The 13359-nt window shown below is 38.4% G+C and overlaps 1 protein-coding gene across 1 annotated transcript in view; it reads right to left on the bottom strand.

Moving 5' to 3' along the window:
- Positions 1–228: 228 nt before the first annotated feature.
- Positions 229–13359, bottom strand: part of ZCWPW2 (zinc finger CW-type and PWWP domain containing 2) — an 81018-nt gene continuing 67887 nt past the window's right edge. Inside the window, exons 7-9 of the mRNA XM_070360033.1 lie at positions 11286–11353; positions 4032–4156; positions 229–866 (exon numbers count right to left, since the gene is read on the bottom strand). Of these exons, the coding sequence (XP_070216134.1) occupies positions 705–866; positions 4032–4156; positions 11286–11353 (355 nt within the window). The 3' untranslated portion in view covers positions 229–704. The remainder of the gene's footprint in view (positions 867–4031; positions 4157–11285; positions 11354–13359) is intronic.

Genomic DNA, 13359 nt, shown 5'->3' with positions numbered 1-13359 from the left:
AAGATGTTTAACTTATCTCTATATTTTAAATTGCATTTCCCATCCTTGCCTCCAGAGATTCTGACTCAGCAGGGAAGGGTCCAGGATTCTGATCTTCCAAAGACCCTTCACAGACTCTACTAAATTGTCAGTTTGGGAACTGTGGTTGAAACGACTGTTTCCAAAATAATAAGGCAATTAACATTTTTGTTTTTTTAGAAAAGCTCCAATTCTATTACACAATTATTTTTTATTATTTCCTTTTATTTTGCAGTAGCTTATTTCTACTACAAATATACATTCTCTAAGAATATTGGATCTGAATTATTTGTAAGAATTATAATAGCATTAGCAGTCATTTTAAGTTAGCCACACTTGAACAAAGGATCTAAATTAAATCATTATAAAGCATGTATTTGTGAAGTAAGTTTCATAAACTATTTTAAAATTAAGGCAAACAAGAAAAAATCTACAAATATAAATATCAGGGTTCTCAGATTCTAAAATTACAACATTAATTTAAATACCACCTGATTCTCTCTCAAAACAATGGATATTCTCAAAATACAAAGTAGAAAGTTATTATAAATAACAACTTTGGTAAAATGTTTCATAAAACATTTTTAAGTTTTAACTTTGGGCAAATGTAAAGATGTAAATGTTTTTATAATTAACTTTTGAAAATATCTTATAATGCCCTATATAAGACAGGGCATTATAATTCCTTATAATTCAGACATCAAAGCATCTATTTCTTTAAACTTCTTAGTTATATTTTCAATACATTCTCCAGCCTTTAACCTTCGCCCATCAATTATAAGACAGTCCTCTTCACAGTGGTTTTCAAGAGAGCTGCCTGCAGGAACTTCAGGGCCACATTTAGGTAACTGTAAAAATAACCACAGAAGTCATCAAATTTACTTGAAGACCAGGCTTAATTATCTGAACAAAATATAAAAGTGTCAGTAACTCCTTAACAAGGTGTTCTGTTATGCTGGTGGTCAAATAATGATCCCCACATAAAATATAATATACAGTAAGTGTCAGTGTAAAAGTAACTGAATATTTAATCCTATCTCTGCTCCTCGACATCATACATTTTTAGCTTTAACTTTTTGAATTGGAAAAATGTGATCATTAAAATTAAAATTCTGCAAGTTTTCTATGTTTTTTATTTTTAAATTGACCATTACGGAGAATACAAGTGAAAACTGTTTTAGTCACACTTCCGATGACCGTCTTCTCATAAGCACCTGCATTCCTTACGAATAGTAAGTGTGTGCGCTGGTTTAGTTGGAAAGGACACAGGTAAAAACAAGGCAAACACACAAATGCACACACGAGATTTACAACTTCAAGGTTCGTTAAAGGCAAAGGCAACTTCCCACACAATGTGGAAACAAAACAAAACAAAACAAAACTCATGCAGTTTATACAAGTACTTTCTACTTTCATGTATCAAAAGTGTACCTTTTAATACAGAGAGGTACTCAGTAAACTCTGTCTTATTTGTATATGGATTATCTAGTTTGTGAATTATTTAGGTGGATTTTATAACAGTCTGAAATTAATTCCCTTCCATTTTTTTCAAAGTTAGGGCATGTCAACCAGTGTTAATGTTAGCTAAGAACATAATTAGAAAGGTGAGTCTACTGAGGAAAACAATCTCTGAGTACTTGAATGACAAACAAAAATGGATTTTGATTATCCATGTGTGTGTGCTTTTGTTCATGGTGCTATTCTCAATTCATTAGTATAAGTGCTTGACAGTAATCAACTTGAAACCTCACACATGAAATGCATGATGAAAACATCACATTCACAACTTTGAAAACAGCTCAAACAATATCTGCCCAGAGAATAAACATGCTCAGAACTTCAAAATTATCAGGTATATCCTCTTCTGGTGTGTTAGCTTATAAAAGACCACTTTTTTTAACAAAACACTTAACCACTTTCTAAAAACAAAACACATCTTCAGTGTTAAACAGTATTACCTTTGGAAGCCATATTAATTTTTCCTACTAACACACACAAAAAAAAAAAAGGAAGGAAGGAAGAAAAGAAAGGAGAAAAGAAATCCCTTAGGTGATCATTTCTTTACCTATAAGCTGGAAATTGCTCCAGCTCTGACAGCTGGTCTCATTGCTATTCTCCTCATTTAAAAGTGAACAAGGCAGTAAGTACCCCAACCTGGCATGAATTCCAGGCTTCTAAAGCTCTATGTGGAGAGAGGCTTAGAGCCAGTCAGCAGGCAGCACTCACCTGCCTGCCAGCAAGTTAAAACAGTTAATTTTTATAATTCCTAAATGCCTTTTGAAAGCATAAAACATTACAGGAATCTAAAACAAAGAGCAAGCTCCTGCCTGGTGATGTATTAAAACTATGTATTTTACCTTAAGACATAAAAATCAGAAGTAATTTTCTGTTCTATCAAGTTACTAGTTATAATGGCAAAATAGAAGCCAATTTTGTGGCTGTAAAAGCTCCAGGACATTTCTATAAAAATCAACCTGCCTGTATTTTTGAATAGACAAACTGCTAAGACGGAAAAAAAAACACTGCACAAAACCATATGGTGCTCAAACAAAATACACATTTGCCAGAAAAGAATAATTTATATATTAACTACATGTATACAATAAATGTCACCAATCTATAGCTCTTGTTCTACGAGGGGTAAGATCTACAGAGAGAACAAGATTTTTTTTTTTTTTTAAAGGGAGTCTAATCAGAGAAATAGTATTCACAATTCATGGCAATTCAAGAACAAGTTGAGATCGCTGACCAAGAAAACAATTATGTTTTTCAACTCAGTGTTTTTACCAATAATTTTATTTATTTAAATTTTATTTTCCTTTACAGTTTGATCTCAACAGCGAATTTTGTGCATTTTCATGATTTGTAACTTAATCTAGGAAGTCTTTAAGAATCATCTTTGTTCTTGCTGAAGTTATGAATGAAATCAGCCAAAGTGGATGAACAATCTTGTCCATTTACAAAGCCACCTTTTCTGCACCTCAGCACAGAAGACTTGGGGATGGGTAGTTTTGCAAAGTGAGGATGTGGTAACAGAGACCAGGTGAGGAATTCTTAGCTCCTATTCCCTCCAGAGGCTGCCACTGCCAATTCTCGTCTGTAATAATGGCCAGTCTTAGGAGTCAGTTACTCTGCAAAGCACTTTTTCTGGTTTGCCTCATTTAACAATCCTCTGAGGCAAGTGACAGGCAACCTTAGCCAGTCCTGAGTCCTCACTGCCTGGACCAGGAAGGGGACACAAGGACAGTATCCCGAGCCCGTCTCCCATCCCCTGTTTCCTGACTCCAGGCACAGTGGACAGCCAAACAAGAAATGAGAAAAGGAATGAAACTGGAAGGACCCAGAGCTCCTCACTGCCATTTGCCTCCTAACCACACAGGGAACAGCTGGGCCACCTGTGTAAGCGTCTGCCTCACGGCTGACTTCTTTCACACCTGCTACCTTGCTGCTCTGTGTTAATGACCTGGGCTTGCTGTTGTGCTGAGCAATGTGTCAACCAACTTAAAATTTCTGCTGTCCTTGATAAGTATTGAATACAGTAAGCACACATGGCCTTTCTCAGCCCAACATGGCTGGCCAAAAGGAAAAAGAAAAAACTACCCGGTTAAGAGTAGTGAAATAGAATCTGGTGAAAAATGCCCCATGGAGGTCAGCTCTGTGCACGACCAGGCAGGGCAGGTTTCCGGGGGGCCTCTTGTTCTGGTGCTTCTCCTGAATGCGAAGATCAGTACCTCCCTGGCGTCAGTGAGTCTCACTATCTCTCTTCATTCCAGCCCCAAAGATCCAAAATAAAACAGCTCCTTGGCTCAAGTATATTTTTTTCAAAGACTGACAGATGCATTCTGATTTTTCCACAGGCTACTAGTTTCTTGTTCACCTCATGATAACCAAGGGCTCACATTTCAGAAGTGAAAGGAATTTCCCACATAATGAAAATGAATATCTGGGAACAACTTCTGCCATTTAAGGATCTGAGGTTGCTCTTTAGGCCTGATGGTCATTATGGATCCTACCTTTTCTCCTGTATTCACTTCCTCCCCGCACTCCTCTTCAAACTCCCTTTGGGTGGTTGTGTGCTCCAGGGCTTGCTCTAGCATTTGCTCCAGCTCTTTCAGTAAAAATTCTGTCTCAGAGACAACTGAAGAAACGTTGTTAATATAGTAAAAAACAACAACAACAAAAAAACACAAAGAAACCTACACCTTAATTAATTCTATCTAATTCATAATCTTAACCACCCTCAAAGAGGACATTTTCTAAATGTTATGAGGCAGGAGGAGAAGGGGACAACAGAGGATGAGATGGTTGGATGGCATCACCAACTTGATGGACACGAGTTTGAGCAAGCTCCAGGAGTTGGTGATGGACTGGGAAGCCTGGCATGCTGCAGTTCATGGGGTCTCAAAGAGTCGGTCACGACTGAGTGACTGAACTGAACAAGGTAAAAAGTATTTTGTGTAACTTTCAGTTATATCCTCTGCTTGATGCAAAATTACTGTGGATTTCCAGGTGAATCTTTTATAAGTATTCCTTGACAAATGCAAGTGACATTCTTGCTATATGTAGACTATAAGTATCCCAGACACTGAATTATTTTATTTTTATTTATTTTTTAAAAATTAATTAATTTATTTTAATTGGAGGCTAATTACTTTACAATATTGTAGTGGTTTTTGCCATACATTCACATGAATCAGCCATGGGTATACATGTGTATTTTTAAAATAAGAAGCCAAGGGCACCAAATTAAGTTGTTACTTAAAGACCAGGGATCAGCAACTTTTTTTCTAGGAAGGACAAGAGAGTAAATATTTCAGGCTTTGTGGGCCAGATGGTCTGCATCACAACTACTCAACTCTGCTGTTAGAAAGCATATGTGAGTGCATGCTCAGTCACTTCTAACTCTTTGCAACCCCACATACTGTAGCCCACCATGCTCTTCTATCTACGGGATTTTCCAGGGAAAGCTATTGGAGTGGACTGCCATTTCCTCTTCAGGGAAACTTCCGAACCCAGGGATTGAACCTGTGTCTCTTGCGCCTCCTATATTGGTAGGCAGATTCTTTGCCACAGCGCCACCCTCAACCAAATGGGAGTGGCTGTGTCCCAATAAAACTTTATTTACGAGAACAAGCAACAACTGATCATCGTGAGCCACAATTTGTTAAGCCCTGAAATAAACTATTAAAACTACTGTTTAAAAGGGGGAGCCAGTAATTAAGTGTCAAGACTAAATCCAGGCTGAATATGTAAAGTGAAAGTGTTAGTTGCTCAGTCGTGTCCAACTCTTTGTGACCCCAGGGACTGTAGCTCGCGAGGCTCCTCTATCCATGGAATTCTCCAGGCATGAATACTGGAATGGGTAGCCATTCCCTTCTCCAGGAGATCAAATCCAGTTTTCCTGCATTGCAGGCAGATTCTTTACCATTTCAGCTGCCCGGGAAGCCCTAGTTTATTCTTAATCAAAATATCAATGCATCTTAACTGCCTAATCTAGTTTTTTTTTTTTTTTAATTCACATACTTATAAAGGCTGTGTGATTTTTCTGCTACTGTGACAGAAATATGTAAGTAAGCAAAATATCTGGTAATTTGTTGAACTTGCTGATATAATATTCCCAACAAAGATATAAATACCTATTATAACTCTATAGACCCGATTGCTGATTAACAATATCAACGGAGTTCCCTATTTAAATAAAACAAACATTTTCAATTGATATCGAATCTTTCTGAAGTAAAGATCAAGGGAGGAGGCTAGTGACCTGCTCCTGCACAGCAGACAGATGGGGCCCTGAAAAGTCTTCCAAGGGCAGCATGACTCAGAGAGAAAGACACACACCCCATCATCTTCCACTCTGGTTATACAAATCTGACATACACCCCATCATCCACTACACATTGGCAGGTCACCAAAAACCACATCACAGACGTAGAGCAGCTGAAAGTTCATGGAAACCCAAGCAGGACACACCCTTCAGGGCTAAAATATCATCAGTGAATATGGAAGCAAGGTGTTCCCAGCAATAACATTAATTTTAATTTGTGTAATATGATATACACATCCATTTGTGTGTGTGTGAGTTTGCACAGGTATTCTTACAAATTAGGCATGTTATACGGTTAATAAATAGAGATTATTAACGTAAAACGTTCCAGTTCAAAAAAAGCCATTTTCATTATCATTTTCTTTTATTCAACTGACAAATGTTTATTTTGTGCCTTCTAAGGGTCAAGGATCTGAGAGAAGAGCCACAGATCAGCGAGCCATCCTTGTCACCACCTCCACCCAGCCAGTCTCAGGTCTCCTCTGTGGAAAACTCCCAAAACACTTTGAAAGTAGTTTTCTGATAAGCCATTCTACACCTCAGAATCAGTTCCTATGTTCAGAAACAACACAAACAAAAAACCACGACTTACATGTGCATTGTAAGCATATAGATCTGTGTTCTGTGGTAACTGCGAACACATAAGAACACAGAGTATAAGCTATCACATCCTAGAACAACAGTATTCCAAATCTGGGGCATAAGAATCACCTGAAGATGATCAAAAAATATGAATGCAACACCATGGCTTCTGAATTAGAATTTTCTACAGGAAAGTCCATTTTCATGGAAGCAGTTTTGTTGAGAGTCACCTCTCTCTGTGACAGATTACTTACTTAGTAACTTGTCACTTAACAACAAGAGTGTGACTATCTTCACATCAGTTCCCCAGTCCCACTCATGGATGTTGTGTTTTCCTATTTTACAGTCTGAGTCTATGGAAATTGATAGTGACATTTAATGCACTGTTGAGAAGACGAATTTTGAGCTCTGCTGTGAAGGAAAAATGGCACACAAACATCTTTATATTTCTAAGTTGTGTGTGAAAGTCGCTTAGTTGTGTCCAGCTCTTTGCGACCCCATGGACTGCAGCCTGCCAGGCTCTGTCCATGAAATTCTCCAGGCAAGAATACTGAAGTGGGTTGCTGTGCCCTCCTCCAGAGGATCTTCCCAACCCAGAGATCAAACCCAGGTCTCCTGCATTGCAGCTGGGTTCTTTACCAGCTGAGCGGCCAGGGAAGCCCTTGTATTTCTAAGGCTAGACTAAAATACAGTCAATTTATGATAATGAATGTCACTGCCGAGTGCCATTGCAGGCTCTCTGTTTTCAAGTGATCTGGAAAAACATGTATACTGCCTTTCGATCAAAGGGTAGACAAAGTAATGGATGGCTTCGTAAATCAAGTAGGGTTCATAACACCAACTTGATGATGTCAAATTCTGCTTTCAGAACACGAGGCTTGCTTTTCTAAAAGGTATTCCTAATACTGCAAACACAGAGAGTCCAAAAATAATTCTCAGAAATTGCAGTTACTGTAATCTGCAAACAAGGTTATCAAAATTGGTCAATGATCTCCAAAGATACAGACAGAATGCAGGTCTGTGCTGACTGCATGACCAATCATCTTCTATCAATCCTGATTATCTGGTAGTTTTCCTGACTTGCTTCAATTTGTTGTCGAGAGTAAAGTGGTACCATTATAGTTGCTCTATCACTCAGAGAAAGTGGGAGAAAAAAAATAAAGAAAAAAGAAAAAAGGTATCTTTCCCACTGAAGTATGAATCTGGCTTTTTAAAATGAATTTTTATAAAATAAATTAGTGCTGGTTTTTCATTCCTGGTAAGAAATAACTTACTGTTTATCTCAATAAATCAGTCACTATTTTAGAAAAATCCTTCAATGTATAATATATTTAGGAAGTTTTCTTTATTCTCTACTTCTCTATTAAACGTTTAAAGAAGCTATTTCCTCTTTTATATAAAGAGGCCACTGGTTCAGTTACTTCAAACTTGGCACTGAAAAACAGCATCTTAAATTTTCAGGGCCATTTCAATGTTGAAATATTGAAGCCATTCTTCTAGAGGAGGAAGGTGAAGAGGAGGAAAAAGCACTTGGTTTTGATTTGTTTGGTCGCGGAGAGTCGGACACGACTAAGTGACTGAACTGAACCGAACTGAACCACAAAGCCTCTTCTATCAGCTTAGGATGTAAATGTAGAGATGAGGGAACTACAGGCTCAAGTGAATGAAGAAGAAGGTGCCTACCTAGAACAAACAGACATGGCGGGCAGGAGGGCCCAGAGGATAAAGATAACTTCCAACCCAGACCAGGCAGGCCAAGTCTGCCTTCAATAGCAAGACAGCACCCTTCTCCCCTGTCAGCCTTCTGCCCCCACCCAGGCCTAAGGCCTTCACCTCCTGCCTGGCTCATCCAGACATCATCCAGACCTTTTCTGTATCAGCCATTCTCTGCCATGCTCACCTGTCCCAGGTGGATGATGAACACATCCCTTGCTAATTTACTCATGAATGTTAGTAGACTGTTAACTAATCCAGGGTTATATGTCAATATAGGAGGAGAAGGGGACGACAGAGGATGAGATGGTTGGATGGCATCACCGACTCAATTGACGTGAGTTTAATCAAGCTCCAGGAGTTGGTGATGGACAAGGAAGCCTGGCCTGCTGCAGTCCATGGGGTTGCAAAGAGTCAAACACAACTGAGTGACTCAACTGATACTGATGATATGTTAATCTTTTATTAAAACTTTTATAGACTGCCTACTCCACAAAGAGAAATGAGGTATTTACCAACAGACAACACTGATACAATAAAACAAGTGACAAAGCTCAAAGACTAAAAATAAGAGAAGTAAAAAATCTCTTCATTAAGGGGGATATGAAGGGCAATAATTACATTTTAAAAAGATGCTTTGACAAACTAGCAGTGCTGTATGTGACTGTGACTGCATGTGTGGTCAGGCATGTCTGACTCTTTGTGACCCCATGGACTGCAGCCTGTCATCCTCCTCTGTCCATGGGAAATTCCAGGCAAGAATACAGGAGTAAGTTGCCATTTCCTACTCCAGGGAATCTTCCTGACCCAGGGATCCAACTCGTGTCTCCTGCATTGGCAGGCGGATTCTTTACCACTGAGCCACACTGAAAAACCATAAATTTAGCTTTAAACTTCTGCTAAAGCAACCAAGGAAATAGCTGCAAACTTTGATTAATTTTAAGAAGCTATGTGACCTTAGAAAAGGCATATAACCTATTAAGTGCTTCTGTTTCTCCACTGATACCATAGGAATTATAATAAAATATACCTTATTCATCTCATACAGATCTTGTGAGGATTAAACTAATATATATGAAATGTTTAGAAAAGTGAAGACACAGTAACTGTTACAGGTGTAGTTTATCATTATCATCATTATTATTCTATTATTATTTCACCATCATAGATGGATGTTTTTGGTCCCTAAACACTGAAAGAAAATGGGTTACAGGGACAATCAAACATAATACAAGATATTTCTGGTAGCAATTTCCCCAAAAATACAGACATACTTCACAAATAGTTATTTCTTAGATCAAATCCTTTTTTATAACCATTTTCAAAATTGTAGTAAATTTACAATGTTGTGTTAGTTTCGGGTGTACAGCAGTGATTCAGTTATACACACATACACATATATATACTTTCTCAGATTCTTTTCCATTATAAGTTATTAGAAAATATTACAAAATATTGAGTACAGTTCCCTGTGCTATACAGTAGGCCCTTGTTTATCTATTTCAGATACAGTAGTGTATATATGTTAACCCCAAACTCATAATTTATCTCCCACCCCAGCATGAGATTAAATCTTTACACACCCATGAACACACAGTTTAATCATTTATTTAATGATTCCTCAACTTTTTCTGTTGTTTTCCAGAAACAGTCCTCTCTCTCTTGGATAAGACAGTTTCTCTTGCATTTTCTTTATTTCAGATGAAGAAACTGATGTCTGAAAAGGTAGGGTAGTTGCATGTACTTGACTCTCCCTGAGATCTCAAACTAAGGGAGAGAGAAGCAACTGCAGAGCATGAAGCCAAGAGGGCACATCACAGCTGGGGCAGAGGACAAAGGGGAGACATGAGCACCCAGAGTGTAAAGGAGGGCCTCAAAGTGGAGCTGAGACTCAAGAGTCAGATGCTATCATTTTTCTCTGTTGTCTGATCTAGGACTGATCCTACCTTAAGCTAAGAAGAAATGAGAGACATCAGAGACCTGGATCAAGGAAGCCACAGAAATATGAGTAGTGAATAAAGAATTTGAAGAGGATGCAAACTACTGAAAAAGCATCCCTCTTTCAGGAAGTGGACAGAGAACATAGAAGATGAGATGGCTCTGCTCTTCAGTTCAAATGGCACTGGAGGAGTGAGACACAGACCAGTGAGCTACTGAGGCTTTCAGAGCCAGGCAGCAGGGAAACTACTAACCGGGCAGTCACTTCTGGTCCCTGGATCCCTGGTGCCCTAGGATCTCTCCTGAAGGATCCTGTGCCAGTTGGAGGGGAGGATGATCCAGCTGTGGTGTCAGGGTCACCTACTGGGAACTCACTCTAGGGATAAAGTGACTTTTGTTTCTACAGGAATATGTGAGCTGATCATGTGAGGCAAAGGAACAGAGCTGCACTCCCTCTGCAAAAAAGGAGGTACCTTAATTAGCAGGAAAGCAGGAGCAGTAAGTTTAAGAGGAGAGCAACAGAATTCTGTAGTGGTTTAGGAGAGGAAAGGAAGATATAAAATAACCACTCTGTCCTTCCTTCCGTTCCATGAGACTGTACAAATGGCGCATTTAGCCCCATAGGATGTGGGAGTGGCTACAGGAGAGGAAGTGAGGACCAAAAGCTTCTCTGGGTTTAATCGGCTATGATACCTCTTTGTGTGGCTGCCGAAGTTCCACCTTGCAAACAAGCATGTGCCTCTTTTCAAGACCAAGGAAAATGTAGAAAGAGTAAAGTGCTTCTGAAAGAAAAGCTTTTCCCCCTACAGGCCACCTTCTCCTTACAGTGCTCTAGCACCCACGACAACAAGTTGAGCTGGGAGCACCAGGCTCTGCTTTTCTTCCCTCCTTTGGCAGCCCTGACTAAATGTAGAATAGAGAATTCTAGACTGAAATGTACTGATGTTGGTATTTCCTCCTATAACTGCTAGTGCTTTATTTAAAAAAAAAAATCAAACATATGACAAAGCCAGACAAAATTTAATTTGAGAGGATAGAAATTTAAAGACAATGGAAAAGCCCTAGTATGTAAATTAATACCAGAACGCCACTAATGTTTCTCATATACATATACATGTACATTTTGTTTTCTTCAAAGGACTACAATTACGTTTGGTGGAATTAAATATAGGTAAAAGAACTAAAAGCAAGACAGGCCTTCACATACCCATGTTTTCCTTTGATAAGGCATCATCTGAACAAACATTTTCAAAAGAGGATTTTAAAACAGCTTTCCTGGAAAAAGAATTTGACAGATTTACTTTTTAAGAACAAGCATGTATATTTAAATGATCATTCATGAATACTGGTAACAGTAAATTATGAATATACATTTCTTACCTTGAAGTATCTTTTTTCAGGGTTGTTTTACACAGTAAGAAGGGCAGTGAAAACCCAAAGGGGAATAATATTGATTTGAGCTCTCACTAGGTGAGAAGTACTAACAAGCTGCTGCTGCTGCTGCTGCTGCTGAGTCACTTCAGTCGTGTCCGACTCTGCGACCCCATAGACGGCAGCCCACCAGGATGCCTTGTCCCTGGGATTCTCCAGGCAAGAACACTGGAGTGGGTTGCCATTTCCTTCTCCAATGCATGAAAGTGAAAAGTGAAAGTGAAGTCGCTCAGTCATGTCCGACCCTCAGCGACCCCATGGACTGCAGCCTACCAGGCTCCTCCATCCATGGGATTTTCCAAGCAAGAGTACTGGAGTGGGTGCCATTGCCTTCTCCATACTAACAAGCTACCCAGCACTTTACATAGCCTATTTCATATAATCCTCCCTCCAAAAACCTACTAAGTTATTGTTACTCTCATTTTATGAAGAAACTGAGGCCCTGAGAGATTGAGAAATTTGACAACATAGGAAAATGGTTGAAAATGACAGAAATGAATTCTGTCAAACTGCAAAATCCATGCTTTTCCCAGTATACTGTACTGATGATTTAGAGTCAGAAAACATTTGTTCAGGCACATCTTCTCTAACCAGAAGATCCTAAGAAAGTCACGTAACTTCTTTAAGCCATAAATTCTTTATCTTTTAAATGGGCATAATTATGATACACTTCATACTTATTTGATAGGGTTACTGTGAAGGGTAACTGAGATTAGGAAGTGAAAGTCCTTTATAAAATGCAATTATTCATCTTCAGAAAAAGGACAAAAAAGAAAAGAAGGACTATCATATCAAGCCAGTCTTTAAGTAGGACTCCTTTTCACAAAGCACTGCTTACCATTCAATAAAAAAATAAAAAACCTATGCAATTGGTTCAATGATAAACACTAAAACTTGTTATCCATGACTTATTATACAACCTTGTTTCTGGTTTGTACTACCTATGTTTAAATTTAAAACCTGTTTCTCATCTGGTCACTCACATGATATTAATCTTTGAAACTTACAGTTCAATACATCTGTACAAACATAAAACTTTCTCCATACTTCTAAGAATACTACTTATATTATTAATTCTTTTAGAAAATTTAGAACATAGTTCCCTAGAGAAACAGAATCAAGAATCAGGGGAAGAGGAAGGTAAACTTCCAAACTCATTCTATGAGGCCACCATCACCCTAATACCAAAACCTGACAAAGATGCCACAAAAAAAGAAAACTACAGGCCAATATCACTGATGAACATAGATGCAAAAAATCCTTAACAAAATTCTAGCAAACAGAATCCAACAACTTATCAAAAAGATCACACATCATGACCAAGTGGGCTTTATCCCAGGGATGCAAGGATTCTTCAACATTTGCAAATCAATCAATGTGATGCACCACATTAATGAATTGAAAGATAAAAACCATATGATTATCTCAATAGATGCAGAGAAAGTCTTTGACAAAATTCAACATCTATTTATGATAAAAACCCTCCAGAAAGCAGGCATAGAAGGAACATAGCTCAACATAATAAAAGCCATATATGATAAACCCACAGCAAACATTATTCTCAATGGTGAAAATTTGAAGGCACTTCTCCCAAAGTCAGGAACAAGACAAGGGTGCCCATTCTCACCACTACTATTCAACATAGTTTTGGAAGTTTGGGCCACAGCAATTAGAAAAGAAAAAGAAACTAAAGGAATCCAGATTGGAAAAGAAGAAGTAAAACTCTCACTGTTTGCAGATGACATGATCCTCTACATAGAAAACCCTAGACTCCACCAGAAAATTACTAGAGCTAATCAATGAATATAGTAAAGTTGCAGGATATAAAATTAACACACGGAAATCCCTTG

Source organism: Bos mutus, chromosome 22, assembly GCF_027580195.1.
Source record: "Bos mutus isolate GX-2022 chromosome 22, NWIPB_WYAK_1.1, whole genome shotgun sequence".
NCBI classification, from domain to species: Eukaryota; Metazoa; Chordata; class Mammalia; order Artiodactyla; family Bovidae; genus Bos; species Bos mutus.
Note: the sequence above shows the minus strand (reverse complement) of the source record. Positions and strands in the feature narration are given on the sequence as shown.